A 25178-nucleotide genomic window follows, 5' to 3' on the forward strand; every position below is an offset into this window, starting at 1 on the left:
TTAAAAATTACAATGAGAGTAAACACGAAAAATTGCCCTAAGAAACTGCTTGTGATGATGTTTGTGCGAACACAAAACAGTTCACGATATATGCCACCAATTGCCCGAAGACAGCTGGAATAGGCTCCATCATGCCTGCGCCGCACGTTTGGATAAGTAGCTATGATAAAAAAAAAAAAATTGTCCCACACAAGAAAATATTGAATACTGTTCAGCTATATGACGCACTTTATCATATCAAATTGTACTGTTTAAAAAAAAAAAAAAGCAATATCAAATTTTTTGTCAAATCGTTAGGCCTTATATCGATTTTAATCGCATTGGTCAAAAAAAAATATATCTTTACACCCGTACTGGTAACACATTGAAATAGTGGTTAGCAAGTCATCTCACAGCTCGTATCACGGCTCCAGCCTTCATGTGCAGAGTTTGCTGCTCTACCCGTGCTTGCACAGGTTTTTCCAGGTACTCCGACTTCCTCACACATTCCAAAAACATGCACGTTAGCTTTAAGTACCGGTAATTGGCGAAGTCACGATGGTGCAACTGAAAAAAATCGAAGGTTGCAACCACATCAACCAGCCTCCTTGACTCACAAAGCATCAAAGCCTGACTCTTTAATTCATCAAGTGACATATATCATGGTCTCAGCCAACCAGAGATAGGGAAGGGCGGGACCCTCCTCATTTGGCCATAGTCCAGATTTTCATGTTGTTTTTTTTTAAACTGCATTGCTTGAGGAGCATGAACGCAAACATTACACTGGATTGAACTTTGTACATACACGTATACGAGAGTGTACATTCCTTGACAATCAAGTTTTCAACCAGATATTTTGAACAATATGTTTTTTTTTCCTTTGGGTAGTTGTGTTTTAATTTGAGTTTATCTTAAACTCATTTAATACATTTTCTATTATTATATCGACTGATATGCAATACATCATAAACTCTTTTTGGCCATTACTGTATCGGAAACCCAATAATATGCCTACTGCAATTTTCCAGCCAGTATAGTAAAAAATGAATGTGACTATGTGAGTGTTGAATGGCTGACGTGGGTGCTCCACATCACTGTCATATGGTCATCAATCAGGAGGTGACACTGGGGAAATTAAAATTCTTTATGAAAGTCTGTCTGTACATCCTGGAACTTTTACAATGCTCATCATGGTGCAGTATTTCTACAGCAATAACATGATATGGGACTGAGGCTAACGAACAAATGTTGTAAAACCACCTTAAAACATGAGAATGCGAACAATGGGAGATTCAGTCAGTTAAAAGTAAGACATCTATCCTGTAAATTGCAGTTTCAGCTACTCATAATGAGGCTCTTGGCAAGGGATTTAAACTTTTTTTTAAACCCACTTACACCTAATTTGCTGCTTTATTCAGCTTCCCCTGCATTTTATTTCCACTGTAGCAGACTTGTGAATCACCAGGTGCTCAAACATCTGTCTATTCAGGAAAACACACACGCACGCACATACATACACAACAGTGGACGACAAATAGCTGCAAGTCTTAGTGGAGCCATAGCAGTACACATTGCAGGCCACTTGCCCAATGAGACATCTCGGCAGCGATCAATCTCAATACATTGGCACATGAATAAAACTTTCATTCACAAACTCCGTGTTACCACTCTCAAACTGGCACCAACAGTAATGGACACATTCACGCATAGGGAACATTGAATAAGAATTGTACGTACTTTCCAAGGAAGCTATCCATGGGGGGTTACTAATAAAAATATTAAAAAATAACTTATATGGCTATATGAAAAAAATGCGTTTAAATAGGCAGTAATGCTTAGTTTTGATTGACACCAAGTTTTTTTTAACAATATGTTAATTGCACTGACTGCAGTTTATGTGAGTGTTTTCTGCAGTACCTCAAACAGATAACTGTTTTGAATATGATGACACACTCATGTTGCTAAATTGGCAACGGAAATATAAGACAAAGCTCCCTGTAGAATGCAATCATCATTGCAAACCACAAGAATAGTTAACACCCATCTGACACTCTCAATCAAATTTGATAATTGTATATTTGTAAAGTCATGATTTTATGTGATACAGCTTTTGCATTCGATTCTATACGATAGCACAAGTGGTCAAAATGTACATTTCATTGCTAGAAGCAGTGTTTTGAAAACCTCTGAAATAGACCCGCACTTAAGATATTCATTCATTTCCGACTCATGATCGAGGTGATAATGGGCTACCTATAGAGCTTTGATAGAAATATGCTAAGTGCACTTCAGAGGTCAATAGGCTGCTGTGACTCATACACATCGGATACCGGATTGACGAGCGCTAAAGGAAGTACTGGTACTGACAGGACTGAAACGCCTCTTCGAATAAATCGGCTGAATATCTTCATGGGCCATATGCCTGTAGGTAAACAGAGATAAGACAACCTATTCCACGCATGATTTGCTCTTACCCCCTGACACGTGCAACCCAAACCCCATGGCAGCCAGTCGCTATACATTGTAATTGGCTACTCGAAATCCCAAGGGTTCACGCTGCTTGGTTCCAAGCGCATTCTTCCTTAGATGAGAACTGTCATGTGTGGAAGAGCGTTCAAGTTCCTCTTTTTTTTTTTTTTACCTAACACAATGCTTATCCATTATTGTAATACCATTTCATCTTTATGGTTCTCATTCGTGCCCAACTGTTTGTGATGCAAGAGCTATTACAAGCCGGGAAAACGCCCACATGGAGCACAGTCTGTGCCGTTCAGCAGATTTAGCGTGTGGGCATCGAGACCACAGTCGTTTCGACGCACTAATGGAAAGGGTCTCAAACTGTGCAAGGGAGAACAAGAATGAGGGAATCTATTAAAATTAAAGCATCTGTCGACAGCCCTGCGGGCAACGCCACTGATGATTGCGCTGTCTGCTTACTACACTCACTCGCTCAATTTGAATACTACGCAGAAGTAAGATGACACCAAGAGCAAGGAGTCCTGTAGCACCATATGAAAACGAGTCGGGAGAAACCAGATGCTAAGCTCTGATGTTAAAACGGAAGAGTAAAATTCCAAACGCACTCAGTATAGTAATCCCTCGCTTATCGCGGTTAATGGGGACCAAAACCACCCGCGATAAACGAAAATCCGCAAAGTAGCGACCAATAAACATACACAGGTTTAAAAAAATACATTTAAGCCCGCAAACGGTCCGTGAGGAACTGCAAAACAACAGCGAGTCACATAGAGCAACATATAATGTACTGTACTCCATGTATATATTAAAAAAACAATTATGAATATGTTTGAAAACATCCGCGATGCACTGAAGCCACGATAAATGAACCGCGAAATAGCGAGGGATTACTGTACTGCAAAGACAACCACCTAGGTTGAATCAATCACAGTGGAGGTATTCGTATTTGCCAGTCTGTGTTCGCAGACATCATCACCAACAAAAGATGATCAAAATATTGGCGCTTTTCTTGAGCATTAAGGCACAAGGGGATTTCCTTTTGTTTAAAAAAAATAAAAATACTTTGGACAGTTAGCCAATTTGGACAAGAGGGTTGGCCGGTCATTGGTGCAAACATGTCTTGCAATATCCCCGAATTTATGCAGATTGATTTCTTTTGGTTTACAAAAACACAGACATTGCATTGCATTAATATTCTGAGTCCTATTTAAAATGGCATTTTTTGACTTCTTGACTTCCTATGCGTCTTATTTTTGTTTATGACCACCGGTGTGGCTTCTTGTTTTCCATTGCTTTTTTTGTGCATTGTTGACTGTGTTGCCTTTTCTATTTATTATTATTATTGTGGCATGGGTGGCATGTGTAGCTCATTTGACTTTTTGCTCCCTGTGTGGAGTTTTTCTATTTTTATTTTATTTTATTGGGGGGGGTTGCGTTCGTTACTCATTTAAATTTAATTTGTTTGTATTCAAATTTTGACTTTGTTAACCACTGGTTTCAAGCAAGGAGAGTCAAACAATAACAATAAAGAGGATCTTTGTCTTTAGAAGTCTATCTATTTGAACAGAACCCATCACTTTAAAGTAGGATATTGAGGCCTCAGAGTGCGGCTGCTCAACTAAAGGCATACAGACGAGAAGCTCTTCTGGTATGAGCTTGTTAGTGCACTGGACACAGAAAGGAACAGCCTTGTGTGCGTGTCTCAACATTGATTTTGAGCGTGTTCCAGCGACAAAGATGAAGGTTAAGTGGTCACTTACAAATAAAGGGGACTGAGAGGATGCCAGGGAAAACACGCTGTCATCATGACGCCATCCATTTATCACATACCGCTCCAAAGGAAAATGAACCTTGATGAGGCTGAAATTTCTTGCGGCAGTCTGGATGCAAGCAGCGATGCCCGACCGCGATAGACGGGCCAACTTACGGGCAACAGAAGGCCAAGCTACACTGAGGCCATCAATCATTAATTCAAAATTAACTTCAAATAGCGGAATGCTAGAGCAAGCATTTACAGAGCAAGATTTAGATCTGTGATTCCCTAAGTAGTTATGAATTTCAGTCTCATTTTTCAGAACACCTGAACTAATAAATAACCTAAGGTATAGATGTTTGGTCAAATGTTGCTCGAAACCATCCATCAACTCTCTCAACTCGTAATAGCCTCATCTCTCTTGAGCTGATTCTTGCTCTCTCTCTCTCTATCACCCCCTTTCACCCCCCTCCCACCCCCCTTCACCCCCATCCTCTTCATTCCGCTCGACTACCCTGAATACTTAATCAAGGCGCTTGCCTTCCGGGAGCATGTAAACACATTGGTTGCGCCATTGGTCGGGAAGGGCGATGCTCCTATGAGCCCATTGGCTGAAGGGAACGTGGCATGGATGGCAAAAGAAGATGGTTGGCAGTTACGATGATCACCTTTGACGATGGCTGCCATCTAACATAACAGAAAACACACACACACACACACACACACACACGCGCACACACACACACGGTGCCCCAGTCCCCGAGGGCATAGTGTTATTCCCCCAAAGATCATCACAACAGCAGAAATACACAGACACATGACACACCCTCGAACATCAGGCATAACAAAGGATTTTCAGAGCATCACCCATGTGACGATAGAACATTGAAAATGCCATTGAGAAACGTATAAAGATTATACTGATAGCTACAGTAGAACCTACTTAAGTGCCAGAGCAAAAATCTTAACCTTATCCTCCTCGGAAAAGTTTATATTTGTGGTGATCTTTTGATCAGATGACCTTGATAGACGATGGGGATAATTAAGAGAGTAAATCAATGCATCGTTTCTTTTTGGTGTTTTTTTTATGTCATTCTATTTCAATGCCAGTGTCACATTGAACAAAATATGCTGCCTTGAGGAGCTGCTCCCATGTAGTTCTTCCGGCTGTGAATTGGTTAGCACTGAATTGACAGTACCACTGCTGGGCTGTTTTTCCTGAACAATTAGATTTTTTTTCTAAAAAAAAGGTTTTAGGCTCATTTAATTAGCCGTCCTTTTTTTTTTTTTTAATCAGCAAATGGGACTCTACATGTATAGTTGTAGAACTGATCATGCGTGTGGCGGGCATCACCTTTTTTCACCATTATAGTCATTTCAAAGGCACTTAAATAATTATTTTTTTAAAGCCCTTTGTCAGAGTTGGGAAGAGGAAAAGGTCAAGGCGGCAAGTGGGCCACCACAATATATAAAAGAAGCCATTTAATTTGGCTGCACGATGTATTCAAGAGGATCCTGATGTAATCGTCACAGACTGCAACAGGAACAACTGAAAGCATAACAAACCCCGAATATTTCTGAAATCAATTCAGCACAACAGTCACACACACGGTTTTATTTGCTGTATGTTTTCATGGAAGGATAACGACAAAACCAGCTGAGTGAAAAGAAGCATCTATTATTCATATGGTTGTCACTGAATGAACCCTGACAGACTTGGTTCAGAGGCGCATCATCTTGGCAGAGAGTCCAGAAGACGGAGCAGCCAAATTAGAGTTTTGACTTTGTTCCACATCTGGCCGTCACTCTTTTCAACTGCGCACACACTCCTTGGGGGGGGCTTGGTTGGGACCATAGCATAATTTAACATGGCTGTCTCAACTGTAGTAACATGTTGCACCTATTTGGTAAACCTGCGCTGATCAAGTGAGATCCCATATCAGAACCAAATAATAATTCAGACTTTGAATGGATAATAATCCGCTTTAGATTGACACTGTTTGAGAAGCCTTGATTCTAATTTATATTATTACTTTAATTCATCCGCAAACTGTATTATTTTAATCACAATTTCTTCTTTGTTGGTGCTTAACAAGATTGAACAAACACCTCATCATCAATTTCTATCTAAAAAAAAAATGTTTGTGTTGGGGTGGCACGCACTATGGAAGAAGTGATTACATTCTAGGTAAAATATATATTTTTTTAAAATATACACAAAATTGTCAGCATTTCTCCACAGCATATAAAAAAATGCTCTTAGTGTTGTGCGAAAATTAGACATCAAAGTGGATTATGTAAGAAAGGACCGATGGGAGGGAGGAAGATGCTACAAGACAAAGCAGAAAAGCCTTGCATGGTCGCGGCAGTCCAGATTATGGTATTACATAACTCTGCTTTGGGCTGACAAAAAGACTTTCTCCATTGGAGTCGCAGTGCGTGTGTGTGTATACAACCTGAATATCTGTTTCTATAGCTACCATGCAGACATTTGCTTCATCTATTGATCGGAATAATGGAGGTGAGAAGATGCATCTGGAAAAATTAAACGAGCGCAATCATGGCATGGGTTAAATGGCACGGTATACCAAGTTATAACTTGGAACTGCACGCGTTATGCCATAAGTAAGGAACTTCAGTACCAGAAGTTGACATTCAATCTAGTTTCAATTTGTTTTTAAGATTAATCTGAGAGGTTTGAAAGTGGTTGGGTTATCGTGTTCGTAATTGACATATTCAGGAACGCTATGAGATTATGATCTGCGATCAATGGCGTTGCCATCAAGGTTAAAGCCATGGGCTGCTAAAAAAAAGATTGAGGCATGAATTGAGAGGGTGATTTGTTCCAAATTGATTTTGTGGGGTGAGATGAATGTGATTCGCCGTGGCTCTGCTGGGACGCTGTTCAGAAATGCTGTTTGCAGTCGCAGGTCACGTGCCAGCCAAATAACTGCGAACATTAAACACTTAGAGACAGAACTAGGACTGGGTCAAAGTCAGCCAGGAGCAGTAGTGAGGTTGGCTGCATTTATCACAGATGATGGGCTGCTGACAGGAACAAAGGTTTGGCAGCCTCTGGAAAATATTCGTTGTAGGTGCAGCATGGGAAAAACTATAAAAGGACTGTCGGAGTGAGATTTGAATGAGGCATTGGGAAAAGCACCTTATTCGCTGAAATAGGAAAAAATGTCAGGGAAAATGCATTGAGACATATTTGATTAAGTACTCCAGCTCAACGGAAAAAGCAGTACCACACACAACTTTTATCTATGCCATTACAAACTTGACTAAACTCCAGTGAATCCCCATTCATCGCAGGGGCCATGTTTTTTTTTCTTTTTCAAGGATTGTCTTGAACTACAAGCAGCAGAAACACGCGATTCTAGAAGATGAATTTAGCCATCTATCCATCTTCTTTCCTTCTTTTGGAATAAGTTAAATAATATCATTCTTGCATGGGGTGTTATCATGTTGCACCTATCCACCCTCATTGTCCTCACTCGGGTTCCATATACAGTAAATGACTAAATGATCCACCAGTCAATCGCGGGGTACCCAAATGTAAAAAAATAAAGATAAAATAAAATCTTACTCACACAACTCCAATGTTTTGACCTACAATAATTCTAAAATGTTTCCCTTCTCAGATGTAAGCATATTGCGGCATGTTGTTTATACCACACATAGTGATTTGAAAATAAGCGATAGATCACTTTACACAGCGACTTAGAGATGTGTGGTCACGGTTTAAGATTGAGCCATTAATGCTGGACGGATGGAACTTGCGCCGCACGGCAGGAAATCTGCAACAGACGCATCTTTCGTCCATACCTTTTGTTTCAGGAAGTGTATTACTGGTACACACCATTTACAACCACACTGGAGTCATGTTCTACAGAGTGATTCAGGGGCAACAGAACAGAACAGAGGAAGCCTGAAGAGTAGTCTTGAGAAGCTAAAAGCCAGTAGGGTAATTCTATCATTCTGGTCTGTGGAAGACTCAGCGATAGAGGCACGTGTATGTGATATAGGAGGTGTGGATGGCAAAAGGAGGATGAAATGTCAGGTGCATTCAAGACTGTGTGCTTAAAAAGAGCTCAAAGTAAAGCTTGCATTGTAAATGCTGTTATAATTGTTAAGAATGCACATACTATTGTTCACATCCAGCCTCTCACATAATTTAAAGTGTGAATTAGAACATTAGCCATACTGGAATGAAAATAGCAATATGCCAAAATAGTACAGCAACTAAACGCAATGATCCCCATTGTTGAAAAATTTGGTTGTGACCTTAACCTACTTTTTTTTTTTTAAAAGCTCCCAAATGGAAGGTTAGGCAACGAGGTAATCTGGGGCAATGAAACATTCACGGTTATTGATATATATATATCTTTTTTTGTGTGTGATTTATCCACAAAACTGACAACTTTGCTTCTGTGAGATATATATATATATATATATATATATATATATATATATATATATATATATATATGTATAGAAGCTCAACTTTAAAAGAAACAGTTCTACTCATGATACATATTAATTTCCAAACAAAGAAATTATTAATACCATTGTCACAAGCGAAAAATGCATCAGCTCAAAATTAGCATAATTTAACATAAGGCTGAAAGTAGAAGGGGCGCTTACTATAGATCAAAACCTTGCTGCATCCATGATGAAATAGTATACAACCTCTATTATGTCATGCATGATATATTGTTAGGGCGGCCCGGTAGTCCAGTGGTTAGCACGTCGGCTTCACAGTGCAGAGGTACCGGCTTCAATTCCAGCTCCGGCCTCCCTATGTGGAGTTTGCATGTTCTCCCCGGGCCTGCGTGGGTTTTCTCCGGGTACTCTGGTTTCCTCCCACGTTCCAAAAACATGCATGGCAGGCTGATTGAACACGCTAAAAATTGTCCCTAGGTGTGAGTGTGAGTTCGCATGGTTGTTCGTCTCTGTGTGCCCTGCGATTGGCTGGCAACCGGTTCAGGGTGTCCCCTGCCTACTGCCCGAAGACGGCTGGGATAGGTTCCAGCACCCCCGGTGACCCTGGTGAGGATTAAGCGGTTTGGAAAATGGATGGATGGATGATATATTGTTGTTAGGGGTGGGTCATAACAACCAAATAATCAATTGAGTGATTGTTAAGAATGTTTTCACTGGGATGGAAATGATTGTTGGTTAATAGTTTCTGAGGCAAAATGAGTAGAATATTTGGTAGCAACCAGCATCAACGATTCAATTTCAACTCATTTGCGGGCTGAAGAACAGTATAACATTAGCTATAGGAACCTGTGCTACAAACACAGACGTCCTCCATGACAACTCCCCCACGCAACATTAATGTGCTATGACACTGGTACGGAAACAACTTCAGATCCTTTTGAGGGAGATAATTGCATACAAATCTGAACTCTAAAGAATTATATTCATTAATTGATGGTTGAATTCCTCTACATTTGATCAAGGTTATACAGTAAAATCCTCACCCTCAAGGCTGATGTTGCGGTATTGGTGTCGCAGTATCAGAGAATGTTTGAGTCAGAGTACAGGTATTGTTTTATTTTTTGGGGGGGGGGGGGGACAATAAATGGCAATTTTTTTTCATAGTTTGGCAGGACCAGCCACTTACACTCATATGCGGCTTGTATATATTAAAATAAGGGCCGAGATGAGCACCCAAAATTCCCGTTTCATCGTCATGTTCACTTTCTTTTGGCAGTTGACAAATGGCCACCTCCTGTAACGTGCCAAGATGGTGGTAAGTACTTGACAAATGCCCCAAAAAAGGTACAAGAAGAAGAAGAGGACGAAGAAGAAAAGCAGCAGTCATGCTACTTTTGTGTAATGCTAGTTCCGGATTAGGCACAACAAGTATTTATTATTTCCAGCACGAAAAGATATAATCATCGACTAAGATTCTACCTTTGGTTAAAATGCGACATAGGATTCTAGTTAAAAAAAATAAGGTCTATCCCCAATTGTTATTATCGAGGACAGTTCTTAATGAAGCTATTCAACAGTTCACTCAAAACTCGTTCAAGCTTAATCCGGAGGCAAAGTGAGTGAATTACGAGGAGGGAATCACTCCTCACAGCTGATGCTCTGCCTATGTGTAGCCAAGTATAAGAAATATGTCAGAGAAATAACACAGTGGTCAGAGCAATAAGGGTTGGATTAAAAATTCAACATCCGACAGAACGTGCCTTGCTTTTGGCAGCAAAGTGCCAGGAGGAATGAGACGTTAGCGCTAGCCAGGAATGGGGGCAGTCGAGTCAACGGGGTTGTTATGGACAACTACAGTAATGCACGCTAATTGGAAGTCCGAAGAAAAGTGCTCCGCTCCCACTGTAAGGAGTGGATGTAACTGTAGTCTCAGACAAACGAGCACCCGAGTAGTGTAGGAGATGGAGAAGGAGCGCGAGCGCAAAGAAACGCACTGTGACAAATGGGAGGTGATGTATTGAGGGGTAAATAGACGGACGGGTACCTACTGCTATACAGGGTGTCAATCCAGGAGAGTCGAGGCAGGCCATGCGCACTAAGGGGCTCCATCCTCCTTTCCTCTACCTTCCTTCGCTCTCCCCCGAGCCGAGTCAGTCGCCCCGCTATTCCTCCGCTCCGTCCGCCCTGTTTTAAGTTGCGGCTATTTGCCGTGACTCTCTTCCGGATCTTATCCTTGCGATAAAGCTTTCATCTCGGAGGAAAGAGCTCAACGTGAATTTGGGATGAAATGTCAAGAGACACCCTGGGGGTCCAAGAGGCAGACGAGCAAGCGAGCCAAAGGAGTGTATGAGTGTGTGCGTGTGTGTAGTCCAGAGACAGGGAGCAAAAAACAACAGGCTGGAAACAACCAAAGCCTACCGTTGCTAGGGGAAAAGAGAAGCACTCCTCTCTCTCTCTCTGGCTTGCTCGCTCTCACATGCACCCCTTACTCTCGCTCTCTCTCTCTCCTTTTGCTCTCAGTCTTCAAGAAGAGGCGGTATTCAGAGGTGACGCATTACATTTTGAGTGCTTTTTCTCATGTGTCCAAACAAACAGGTTTAGTTTATGGTCCAGATTTTCCCGTTTCCTAATTTGTTTCGGGTGGTGGTGGTTGGTTGTTTTTCTCTCTCTCTCTCTTTTTTTTAAATGAACAGGTGCTTTTCACTCTTAAATTTTAGACATAAAGAAAATAGAGGAGAAAAATTATGTAATTATGTAACTGTTAAATATGTAAAAAAATATATATATATCTCGATGTACTGTATGTTATAATAATAATAATATAAAAGAACAATTGGTTGATATGGTCCCATTTCAGTCCTGCATTTGGCAATAAAGGACACTATAAAGTGGTTGACACTTCCAAAAACTGAACTTCAAGTTCTGTTGACTTTCGCAGAAATTGTTTGGTATGTTCTCTTTTTTTACTTTTTGTTTTTAGAAAAAGAAAATATATCAATTCCTGAAAGTGACAAATATCTATCACCTAAGCCTTGGGTAGTAAAATATTCATTATTTGGTTCCCAGACAGAGAAGATGAGTGCAAATGTGTACTGCTTGGTGGGCTTTAACTATTATTTCCATACAGTAGTTTATTGATCTTGGCTCGGCAGTGAACTTTATGAACCTTAAGTAATAAAATACACGTGTTTGGGTGCTCGATAAAATGCTGATGTTGCCATTATTTACCAAAGACCAAACCCAATACTCATTTTGACAAACATCAAAACCAGAGACTAATATTAAAGCCTCACTTCAAACCCCTGCCCCGTCCCACAAACTACCATCCTCCCCCGCATCGACCCTCTCTAAAAACTTCAATTAGGACACAAAGGCTGACAAGAGGACCCCCTCCCTGGGCTGCCCCACCTCTACCAGCAAGCAGGCTCCGAGCATCGCTCTTTGTCTGCTCTTTTGAGCCAGCTGGAGAAAACACGCGGTAAGTCTGCCAAGGCATTTTGGAAGACACGTTTATGTTAAATATGAGGGGGGAGGGGGGGGGACAAAACCTAAGCATGTTTTATGAAGAATCCACACACACATGGAGATTTATAAAAAGGGACATGCCATCCAAGTGAAGAGGTAAAACAACAGAGAGGCGCTTCATCAAAAATACATTTAGCTACTGTATGCATCCTTTGTTTTAAATCTGGGACAATCAACTCTGACTCTTAAAATGTACACAGCCAGGTAAGGTGCAACTGTCCGGTTGCAGATAAACTCTTTGACTGGATCTTTGTAACACCATGAAAAGACAGAATAAAATTTCATTTCATGTAAAAAGGTCACCACTTCCCCAATGCCTCTGTGCATGCGGGCAGGGCCTCATTGTTAATGCAAAGGCAGCCACATTTAAATTGCAGATGGTTAAACCCCAATTCCAAAAGCATAAACTCTCTTAGAAAATACGTTTATTCACCCACCCCTTTCTGCTAAATAATGATTTAAGTCAAAGTGGTGCGCCATGAAAGATTCTCAAGGTTTTGAAGCATATCGGAAGCATTTATGCACACATCGACAGCCGTATCAAACAGGTGCTTGTGCTTTTTCTCACACAAGTCCACAAACGCTGTCTTTGTGACGATGCCAAGTACTAACTAGACCATGACGAGATTACTTGTCAAAAATAAATAGTAATACTCAAAACATTTTTTTTTATTCCCAGTGCACAACCAGAATGTTTTTTATTGCAATTAGATACAGTGAAAAAAAAAGCCCACAAATTACTATGCTGTTTTTTAACAGAACAATTTAACACATAACAGTCTTGTAGGCTACAGAGAGATAAGTGTGTGCATGTGTGTAATTAGGCCACACGGCGGCTCACCAGCCAATCAAAACACCATCCGCCATCCTCCCACCGACATATTACCCGCGCCCCACTGCGCCGACCCAAAGCGCATCCACTCATCCATCCGATGTTTCCCCAATATTTCGACTCTTTCCCCCCAGGGGCAAAAGGGTGTCTGTTAATAGCCCTAATTTTCCAGTCACCACCCCACATTTGCCCCAGTCTCACCCACCTGCTCCTCTCAGCTTCTCTTTGGAATACTGACTGGGAGATGAGAATTTAAAAAAAAAAAAAGATACATGTAAAAAAAATCTCTGCTTGACACAAGCTTGCCATCCCCCCACTCAACTCTTCAAAGGTTTTCCAATGTAACGGACTTGTTCATTTATGTGAAAGACGGTGGAGGTGCACACACGGGAAGAGGAGAGCAATTTATGCCATGCATGTGAAAAGGCTTTGAAAATGCTTCATGAAGTCGAGCAAGAGCAAAACAGAAAGATGGCTAACTACCGCAAGATGCTAGCTCTGTGAACCCGTCTATGGTGTTTCCCATTTGAAGTTAGCATTAAGATAGCAGAGCAACTGGCTTTGTTCACTGCAACATGGATAATGTTTCTTTTTACCTTAAATTGGGAATCTCAATAACATTGAGCATTGAACCACCTTTTTGGAAGACTTTTTTCCCCTATGTCAGGGGTGTCAAACTTGTTTTTGTAACGGGCCAAGTTGGGGTTATGTCTTCTCTCGGAGGGCCATTACGACAGTGAAACCAGATAAATGTTTAAATATTATTACTTGTACACAACACATTGAGATGGATTACCAGTTTTGAAATTAGTCAAATCAATATATAATAGTTTGGTCAATGATTGTTGAGTGAGTGCGAACAGGGTAACAAAATTATTGCAAAATCTCAACGTTATTTATTACATGTGACAATTTGACATTTCGGCACAGATTTTAACAAGCATCATGGAAGTTGACACATGATTTGCTTTCGCGGGCCAAATAAAGTGATGTGACAGGCCGGATCTGGCCCCCGGACCTTGAGTTTGACACCTGTGCCCTATGTGATGAAGCTCATCAGCTAAGAGATGGCTTGTATCTGGGGAAAAAAACAAAACTCGTAATTTGAGTCACTTGTAAGTCGAGGTATCTCTCACTGTATTTTTGTTTGTTTATCCAACCACAACAGGACAAGAGTATCCACAAAGAGCAGACACTGAGAAGTAGAGAATAAGCAATTGCCCATTTTTGGGAAGCCACACACCGAAGCACAATGTAGGTCTCTTGTCCGCCGAACAGGTATATGAATAATCATCAAATCCTAAACACAACTTGATTTAACAGTATCAACAAAACTAACTGTCAGAACAGGTCATGAACTGGGGTGTGCTCCATATGTTCATTTGCAGGCTAAATTTAAGCATGTGAAAATGATGCCGTGATTTTACACTTGATCGATCACAATTAAAACTATCATTCAATTGATCACAGGCCAAAGCTTCGTCAAGATAGCATTTGCCTCACTGACATGCACCGAGGGCTTTGTGAGGAAGCGTAAACACTCCTTGGAGACGAGTGACGAGTAGATGGTCTTCACCCATTTCCCTTTGTTTTAGTACAAGGAAGGTTGGGGGTAGGAATGACGATACATTATTAAAAAGCTCTGAGTGCACCAGTGATGAATGTCTGCTTGTTAAATGAGAGTTCGTGCAATTATCTGTGGTGGGGGGTTTTTGTCTGGCACCTGGCTTTTCTTTCTTTTTTTTAATATGTGAAATAGCACAAAAGGGCCCTTGGGATGATTTTGATGGCACGTGCATGAAGAAGTCTTCCTTCTGTGTAGTTACGTGACAACATCAGGTTTTAAACAGTGTGGGATCCCAGTAAGAGAGCAATTATTTGTCTCATGCCAGCATAATTATTTTGGTCTTGTCTTATCTTTGATCTATCGGGGTCATTGTTGGAATAAACTAAATCAGCTCCGGTTTGGTAGGTGGCGTAAACACATGCTCTGCTGAACACCTCGTGTTGTTTATATAGCGCCTGTATGTCCTTCTTACTTACTCATCATGCCTCTTACAAAAGCACATCACGTGTAGTAAATAGTTCACAAAACAAGCAATGGAGACAAACTTGGCCATTTACAGGACTGTATATTGTCCATGTGGTCAACTACTGCCCTCTCGTGTCTAGTTTCTGCCAACACAAGTTCATAAAGATTGGCGACTACACCGTCAGAATGAAAACAAGTGGTTGTGTGAGACCCCCCCCCCCCCAAGTAAAAAACGCCATACATGCTGACTTTGAGGTTTGCATTCACAGCCAAACACTTAATCTGAGCAAGATGAGATCAACTAAATAAATAAATAAACACTTCCCGTAAGTAGCCTCAACGAGGCTACTATTTAGTTGATCGGCACAAGTGATTGACACATGTAAACCTGTGGAATGTGACTAGTAGATGACACAATTTGATCAACACTTGCTTATCAAGAACAGGTTTCCCTTTGTTTTGGTTTTTTTAAGCACTCCACGGCATACACAAGTTCTAGAGAGAACACGTGACATGGCTTGCGTCAAGTTTGCCCGCATTGTACTTCTTACTTCTGACACAGTAAACACGCCTTGAAAGATTGGCATATTAGTACCGAGTGCTTTTTTTTTTCCCGAAGATGGAGACAGAATTTTGCTGGTGCTCACTGAAGTGAAAGATTCCGGGGCTGCGGGCCACCCAAAAATCATTCCCCATTTGTCATATCACCATTCACAAAAAGATGTGACATTGCAGATTTTAAAAATAAATGTACATAAAGTCTAACACAAATGTATGTGTGCTTTGCACATCTTCCGAACCGGGTCGCGGGGGTAGCTGGAGCCCACCCAAGCTGCCTTCGGGCAGTAGGCGGGGGACACCGCGAATTGGTTGCCAGCCAATCGCAGGGCACACAGAGACAAACAACCACGCACGCCCACACTCACACCTAGGGACAATTTAGAGTGTTCAATTAGCCTGCCACACATTTTTTTGGAATGTGGGAGGAAACCGGAGGACCTGGAGAAAACCCATGCAGGACCGGGGGGAACAAGCAAACTCCACACAGGGAGGTCGGAGCTGGAATCGAACCCGGTACCCCAGCACTGTGAAGTCGACGTGCATTACACATCTTTACCTATAAGACTCACTGATGGTGGAGAGGGAGTACATTCACCTGACTTCAGTGTAGGCCACTTTTTTTTTTCTTCAGCCAAATCTGACCCCAACCTTCAAGCCGACTCCGCAATCAGCTAGGAGTACGACCGAGGTTTTATATTGTTTAGTCCACCCAGAAGCTTGAAGGCTTGCTTTAAAATATTTTGCATGAATCGTCACAACATCCGGTTTCGGAATGTTGTTGCAATGACAAAAAAATGTTTGGTTCAAAAACCTAAAATATATCCATCCATCCATCCATCTTCCGAGCCGCTTGATCCTCACTAGGGTCGCGGGGGGTGCTGGAGCCTATCCCAGCTGTCTCCGGGCAGTAGGCGGGGGACACCCTGAATCGGTTGCCAGCCAATCACAGGGCACACAGAGACAAACAACCATTCGCACTCACACTCGCACCTAGGGACAATTTAGAGTGTTCAATCAGCCTGCCACGCATGTTTTTGGAATGTGGGAGGAAACCGGAGCACCCGGAGAAAACCCACGCAGGCCCGGGGAGAACATGCAAACTCCACACAGGGGGCCTCCCTGTGTGGAGCTGGAATCGAACCCGGAACCTCTGCACTGTGAAGCCGACGTGCTAACCACTGGACTACCGGGCCGCCCACCTAAAATATATTTTTGGGCTATATTTGACTGAATTTTTGGTGTGTGCCTAGTGAAGAAGAAAGAAGCGGCCTTGGCATCCGTCGATTTTTCCTGTGCGGCCCTTGGTGGAGGAACAAGAGAAAATGAGGTATGCTTTGAATTTTGCAGGAAGATGGACATGTACAAGAAATCAAAATAAAGGAATGATGCTTTGCAAAAACAGCAGTTCTTTATATTTGGCCCTGGAATTCAATACTACATAGCTAGTGTTTCAAAATTGGATCCTCTTGTTACTTTTAAAAGCCACTCCTGTGACCCGACACCCACCAGGTCTTTTCTTTCTGCCACACAGACATTGTTGGATAGATAACTGCACAGCAACCGCATTCTTTACATGTATCTCGCAACACTACACAGACGGCAACCATCTTTTAGCATGCTATGATTTTAATTGTTTACCGGTAATTGTGACAAAGGCTTCCTTCAAAATGTCTACATCCAAATGTTCCAAATCTGTCTTTTTACTTTGTCTCCAATGAAATTGTTGTATGATGCAATTATAAAAGTTAGATGGTGGTGGACACATTTCCTGGATGACATGACAAATCAGGAAATGTTTCTTTTTGTTTATATACAAATAGTTTTTTTCCCTCTTTTTGAGGTCTTTCCAATCTATTATATATTCAAATTTAAAATATTTTGTGATTTACCTTCATCGTAAGATGTGTCTGTGAGCTAGCCGTTCTGCACGTTTGTCTTATCACATATAAAGGTTATCTTATCTAATCATATCAAAAGGACAGGAGAATTGGCTCAATATCTGTATTCATCACCGGACTGGCGTTTACTTTCCAACTTAGCTTGTAGCAGACGTGTGTGTGACATCATGCCGGTTTGAGTCATGATTTCTCTGAATCACTGATGAAAGGAGATTTGGATTCACTCTTTTTTCATCTAGAACCCCTTCAAACAACTGAGCGTACGTCACTTCCTTACGCTCCACTACTGCCTGATGGATTTTTTTAAACAAGAACACTTGAATGAAGCTAAAAATAAGAAAATTAAAAAAAGACATGCTTCGTTGAAATGGACAAAGGCTGTCAAGATGCTACGGCTGTAGAAACGCGGTATGTCAAAGGAAAACACAAGCAATGTGCATGGAGTTGACAGGGAGACAAGGTCGAAGCCAAGTCTCCTGTCATCGAGGTGATGATTCATGCAACACATAAAAACATTTTCCTCACTGGTCTGGCCAAGGTTACCGTCATGACTCAGTCATTCCAGAAATCCCCTACACTGAAAACAAGATTCTAAGCACTGACATCTGAGAAGCACGAATTATTATACCTAAAAAAAAAAAATAAGACTGTCATTTCTTCAGGGCTCTTTCATATGAAATTACAGTTCGTGCTACGACTAAAGTGTGATTATGTTGCATATATTCTGTTCATTTTATTCTATTAGTGATTATTCTACACCCGAAGTGCCCAAACTTTTTGGACCGAAGATCTACTTTTCGATCAATTAACCTCACGGGATCTGCCCTTACCGGCACGCACACGCACACGCACACACACACACACACACACACAAACACACACACGCACACGCACATACACACCATGATGAGAAACAGCCTGAAACTGAGGCAGGCGGTTAACTTTTGCAGCCTGTTAACTGTCGCAGCTCACACGTACCGTTTTAAAGTGCTTCCCTGGGCCCTCCTAGATTCCTATTCTTTGCCCGTGCCCTCGGTGAATTGTACACAAAGCAAACTCTGAATGAGAATAATGTCGATAAAAGATAGATCGCAACAGCTCTGGTCACAAGCTGCAATTGCAGACTGCTGAGCGCAAACAACTTCCGGTGACGTCATCACGCGCCACCATAAATTCAAGATTTACCTGCTTTATTTTATTTTTTAGATATTTATTTTGTGAAAAGGAGACTGATAGGATGATTATGGTGCAGCGTACATTAACACAAAAAATATATTACTAACATGTACAAAGACACACAAATGATTGATTTGTTTTTTTTCTCCTCGACACTCTTCGGATCTACTTGGGACCTGTTTTAGATCTACCGGTAGATCAGGATCGACGTAATGGGCACCCCTGTTCAACACGTTCCAATAGTAGTAATAGGAATTACCACATTTGCAATTAGTAACGATTTTACAATTACCCTGCCACTTTTCTTATTTGCGGTCAGTGATGCCTTAATGTGATGCAACAGCATCCCAAAATAAAAGCATAAAACCCCATAAAAAGTAATTCTTTAATTTATTAATAAATTAATCCTTCAGGATGCTTACTGAGCTGAATTCTCCTCTCATATGACGTCACGCATGACAGTGGGTTGACCTCAACCTACAAGTGTAGTGTCACAAAAATGTGTGCCTGTTTCAAAAGTGTCTATCCTAAAAGGGTGTTCAAATTACAGGCGGCTTCTATGTTATTAAGAAAAAAAAATGTTAAAAAGAAGAAAAAAAAAAAGTCGTAACTCACGGTAAAGACGAAGTGACACAAAAGGGTTTGGTCGTTACACAAGGAAGCGACCAAGAGTGAATCAGTCAACTGACAAGAAAATAGGAAGACACCCTTGGCCGCCTCTTTCACTCTAACTTCAAATTTGACACAGATTTTAAAAGAGCGTTAGTGCAAGAGGGTGTATGGGAAATAGTGTCGAAAAGGAGAACGGAAGCAGCTGCACGGAAATCATATTCAATTTTTCAGCTTGCACCGAGTCCCGGAGACGTTATGAAGCTTTTCATAACGTCTCCGGGCTAGACTTTTTAAAAATTGCGTTTTGGGTCCATATGTTATTAATAACACTAAACAATAGGTTGAACACAAATGGTTCAGCACTAACATGAAACACTGAGAAATGAACTGCCAATGCCCTCTATATTTTATTGAGTGAGAAATAGTGAAGAACTGATGAGCTCAAAGAGAAGTTGAGCCATTTTATTAATCCCATTTCATTGTATTTAATTATCATTGCTGTATGTTTGCATAAAGTACAATATTATTGGGTGTTTTCTTTACTCATTAAGACACACTACAACAGGGGTGCCCATTAGGTAGATCCTGATCTACCGGTAGATCTAAGACAGGTCCCAAGTAGATCCGAGGAGTGTCGAGAAGAAAAAAAACAAACGACCATTTGTGTGTCTTTGTACATGTTAGTAATATATTTTTTGTGTTAATATACACTGCACACTAATCAGTCTCATTTTCACTAAAAAATATATTTAAAAAATAAAATAAAGCAGGTAAATCTTAAATTTGTGTGTGTGTGTGTGTGCGTGCGCGCACCGGTAAGGGTAGATCCCGTGAGGTTAGTTGATCAAAAAGTAGATCTTCGATCCAAAAAGTTTGGGCAATCACGTGTTGATTTTTGGAAAGGCTGGGAGAGATTATTTTAATTTCCAGTCATTTCAATGGGTAAAGATGTTATGTGCTTCATGTTATGAATGTGGTTTCGGAATAAATTAAACTTATATCTCAAGGCACCGCTGTATTTCTGTCATTTATGAGGGAGTTGATTCGGTTTAAAGCTGCGGGGTCGGGGGCCCAACATTTATATGGAGAAATAAAGCTAATCCAAGGATGGGGATGAAAACGAAAAGCTAAACTCATCAAGTGGAAGGGGTCATAAAAAGAGTTCAAAGTTTGTCATCAAGCAGAGCGCCAAAAGAGCCCGATCTCTGACAAGCCACTGCAATTCTGTTTCAACATGCCGATCAAGCCCGCTGACTACTGGAAGTGGCGTTGACACCAACAGTCAAGCAATAATAAGAAACACGGGCAAATTCTTACTTGTGAGCAAGCACCACTAAACCCTGTAAACACATATGTCATACATCGCACCACACACGAGATAGGACTTTTTTTTGTTTGTTTTTGCATGGAAAGCAGCACCTGTGCATTTCACACTTCAGATGCAGAACAATGCTTCCTGCACTCAAACACTCTGTCGTGCATCCAAGCTGATGCTGCAAAAGCCAGCATCTCAGTGTCACCACTGAGGCATCCTGTCTGCCTTCCGGCACAGCAGCGGCATACAAATTAACATTCATAAGATTCAACACCCACACACACGCGTGCGTCTCCAACACACCACAGAATTAAAAGGGCTGATACCTTTACCTGAAAAACATTTTAGAGTAAATTCTAGACAGGAAATCAGTCATATACAGATGCAGAATAGATTTGAGTTACATTCTTTGGTAAGCCAATGAGCATCCTTGCACACCCTTTTCGTAACGTTGCCAAGACAGGTGCAGCGTAAACTACTACAGTCATCCTACTCGCCCTGTGTGCAGTTATACTTTTGTGATTTGCTTATGGAACCACCAAAGTTCAATCAAATTCTTCTAGTGGACCTCCAATTTATCTCAAATTTGAACCAATTTTTCCAACAGTCAAAACTAATCCATTATCAAACTACCATCGTTAAACCTTATAGCTGTACAGGCAATCTTTTAAATAACATTTTAACATTCTCAACGCTCATTTCTCATTCTTTGGTCTAAAACCGAAATCCAATAAAAAAATCATGACAATGCTTGCACGCCATGAAAGAGCTTGGTGATATAGCCTTTAAATTAATCTGTGATTGTTTTTTTCCTCACAAAAATATTTTTTCCCCCTCGAGTGTTAATTTAAAATGTTCAACGATTTAAAAAATAATGAAACCTGTACAAAAAAACACACTCCAAACCAGCTCTCCCTGTTCCCCTGTTGCACTTCAAGTCCCAGACAAGTCGAGTCTGAACAAGTTTTGCTCGTGCGAGAGGGTAGAGAGAGGTAGAGAGAGAACGTTGACCAAGGGGAAGAAGAAATGTGTGACATGTAGCAAACTCTCGCCGCTCTTGAGCCAAAAATTGTTTATTGCCCTTATCATTCAAAAACTGCACATTGAGAGATTTCCAAGTTCTATATAATCAGCTGGTTAGGAAATTAGTCAACATAACCTTACCAATACTGCCTAGCGATATGTCAACTCCTTGCATCCCAGTTTAGAACACTGAGGAATGTTGTCAAAATCTATCCAGAATCTTCTCAGTCAAATATTTGTTTTTTTCATAAGACGTTACAGACACTCTATTCCCAGAAAGCATTGCATGCCGCAATACATTTATTTAAGGCGATGTTTTAGATGGTAGTAGCTGAAAATGTCTCATTTAAGTGACATTTGTTTGGTTATATATGCCGCAGTTTTTTTTTTTTTTTTTAAAACAAACTGTAACTTCAGGCTGTGCGTAAAATACGACCATCAAAGTCAGTTCCTGCTAGGCTTTTATGTAAACCTTATAATGGGCATTGTGTGAGAATTGAAAAAGCCAAATCGTAAAATGGCTTCAAATGTACCTGACACCTTGAAACAAGGCCGATACTCGCCTATCTTATAAGCTAAATAAGAAATGTGTATTTTTTTCCTTACAGAGTTAATAAAGATTTTATAATGGCATTTTTCATTAACACGTTGTCGACAGTCCTGCTGGCAAAGTGCTGTCAGAGCAAACCACAGTACATTACATCTGCTGCACAATAGCATGGCTACTCACACTAAGATTAGTGATGTTGGATAATGGCTCCATATTAGAAATAACACTGTGCTGTGACTCAAGACCCCAAAAAGCAGGGGAAGACGTTCTGCATTCTGTAGTTCAGGACACGCATGACGTGATGGATGACGTAGGCCCCGCCAACATGAACAAGATTCCTGCCTGGTGTGAGCTCACTGCTGTTGCTCGGTGACCATGAGCTCGACATCTACTGTTGCTACGACAGCCAAGTGGACACGGACTATAAAATGCCTCCGACTATTCCGACAACTTCCCACACATCTCATTGTCGTCAACAACAACCAAGACTTAATAATGATGAGTCGAATTTTCAGAGCACAGAATGCAAAAAAAATGTCTTGTTGGTCTACAAAGATGGGAGCAAAAAAAAAAAAGGTTATACTTCTCGAAATTAAAAATTCTCAAATTAGGCCCAGTTGTTGTTATGTTTGTACCCTGCTCGGAGTCATATTTGAAATAAAATTCAAATATGTGCCTCACATTTTGAGCATTAAAGTCTTTGATGAGGGTTGTAAAAATAGCATCAACATAAGAGTTGATTTTTAATTTTACTCTTTTTTGTGCTTTCTACTGTCTTTGGTATTCATTTATTGTTCTATGACGTGTTTTTGCACCGTGTACAGCACTTTGTATACAGCGGTGGTTGTTCTGAAGTGCTCCATAAATACACTTGAGTTGAGCTGAGAATAGTGTCACACACCACATGAGCGTAAAGCTACGATGCTTTGTTTCCAAGCATTCGGACTGCTTCAAATACAACCAAAAACATGAGAAGAAACTATTGAGGATACCAGCCTACTATAAATTCATTTGCGGCCCTCAAAATATTTTTAAAAATAGGGAACCCATGTGTCACAACAAACATTGTCTGCTCCTAAAAGTCTTCCTCAATTCTATTCACATCCCTTTGTGGATCAGCAGCACTTGACTCATGTCATGCGGACAATCTCTTGAGGAAGTAAAAAGTGAGGCTGAAGCAATCGTTTGAATCGTTTTCAGCTTTCAGATTGGCACATATCAGATTGGCACATATCATTCCCTATGTTTGGGAATGATTGAGTTAGTGCATGATTTGAAATATGTCAGAAAATAAAGCTGCCCACAACCTCAATGAGGATAAGCAGTTCAGATATTGGAAAAATTGTTGAGAATTTTTGAGTCTGCAATTACATTGCATGCAAGAATTGATTTTGAACTGCTTCAGATGGTGCGTGTGGTCCAGTCGTGTGCTTCATTTTGAAATGTATTGATGACTTCGATCATTGTGGCATGATAGTGGTGGTATTGAGAGATGGCAAAGGTATCAAAGGCAGTCCTCCACTAAAAATTGAAGAGACAATGTGCACTGCACCGTGTGGCTGGGATATAAAGTTGAAATAGACCATATGAGATAGATGAAAAACCAAGCCTTTACCCAAGGTCGGGCCTTGACAATCACGAATCATGCCCTCATACTTTGTTGTCAGTACAGTACCTGCAGAAGAGGAGTCGTCATGCTCTGAGCTGAGGTAGCCATCACAACTCCTGTCTGGGGTGCTGCAGCCTGAGCCACGTCCAATGTGCAGGAAGGGCGGCGACATCCGACTGTCGTCCCCCGAGTCCAAGTCTCGACTCAGGCGAAAAGGCCGCAGGGTGTCCGGGTGATGGATGCTGGGCGTCTTCTGGTTGTTTCTAATCCCAGCCTTTGGTACCAACAGGTTATTCCTGACAAAATTCTCGTTCAGCTCCAAATCTTCAAACTCCTTGTCGCTGTTGTCATCATTATTTCTCGTTTGAGAGAGGCCGGGAGGATTTCGTCTCGGATTGCTCGGCTTCCGAGGTGGAACGGGGATGGGAACGGGCTTGCCTGTCTTGCCGCTGAACCTGCTCCGCTCCCGGCTGAACGAATTACTTGCCGCGTTAGCTGACTGGAGCTTCCCATCTCCCGTGTCAGACACTTGGTACGTTTTACCGTCGCAGCCATCGCCCTGTCGCTGAGATATCCTCAAGTTTCCAATCTTGGGAGTCACGAAAGTGTCGGCGTTAAAGTTGACGTCTTTGCCGTGACAACTTTCCGCGTCGTTTTTTCTCTGTCGCGCCATGGTGGTCTGCAGGTAGATCACCTTGAATTTCTCCTCGGACAGAGCCTTTTGCAGCCGCTTCAGGTTGACTTTCGAAGCCTCCAGCTGCGACTCGATGTCCTCGATCGAATTTAAGTTCATTTGTGGGACTTCACCGTCGGGAAATTCATTACGCCAGTGTTTGGCAAATTCCTCTTGCTCCCACATCGTGTTGTCGTTCACGCCCGGCTCACGGCCAAATGCAGTTAAGCGGTGCAAAACGTTGCAACTATCGCAGTGTTCTCACCGAACGTCTATGACGAAAACGTCAAGCGAGAAAGTACAGTCCGTCCCTGTCAAACTGACCACTTAACGACCATCTTTAGACCTCGTCCACAATCAAATGACAGACAAAAGGCGTGCACCTTGTGTGATGATGTAGTTTTGTCTTGGCGAAAAGTTTCAACACTTCCTGTATCGGCCGTGTTGCCTTCAAAAGCTAATTGGTCAAATGTATTTCACGAACAAATACATAAGCAGGTGTTTTTGGACATTACACTTGACACCGGTTTTAAAACATCAAATATGGTTGACTTTGTGATGCATTTCCAAGATTGGCTCTCAAGATAAAGGCTCACTTTATAAAAATCTATTTAATACTGTTAGAAAATAAACACGCACTGTGAATTGTCAAGATTACCAAAGGGTTCAATACAGAATCTTGCAAGAAAAATCACGCAAAGAAGAGGCGGCCA

General features: G+C 41.3%; 1 protein-coding gene across 6 annotated transcripts in view; it reads right to left on the reverse strand.

The window, feature by feature from the left end:
• Positions 1–24892, reverse strand: part of abr (ABR activator of RhoGEF and GTPase) — a 78994-nt gene extending 54102 nt beyond the window's left edge. For 2 of the 6 annotated variants that reach the window (XM_052047756.1, XM_052047755.1), the window contains exon 1: positions 23859–24892. In XM_052047756.1, the coding sequence (XP_051903716.1) occupies positions 23859–24651 (793 nt within the window). In that variant the 5' untranslated portion in view covers positions 24652–24892. Of the gene's footprint in view, positions 1–10707; positions 11045–23858 lie in introns of those variants that run through there. The other 4 variants (XM_052047759.1, XM_052047758.1, XM_052047757.1 and 1 more) reach the window with 3 other exon arrangements.
• Between the last annotated feature and the right edge of the window lie 286 nt (positions 24893–25178).

Source organism: Hippocampus zosterae, chromosome 16 (assembly GCF_025434085.1).
Source record: "Hippocampus zosterae strain Florida chromosome 16, ASM2543408v3, whole genome shotgun sequence".
NCBI classification, from domain to species: Eukaryota; Metazoa; Chordata; class Actinopteri; order Syngnathiformes; family Syngnathidae; genus Hippocampus; species Hippocampus zosterae.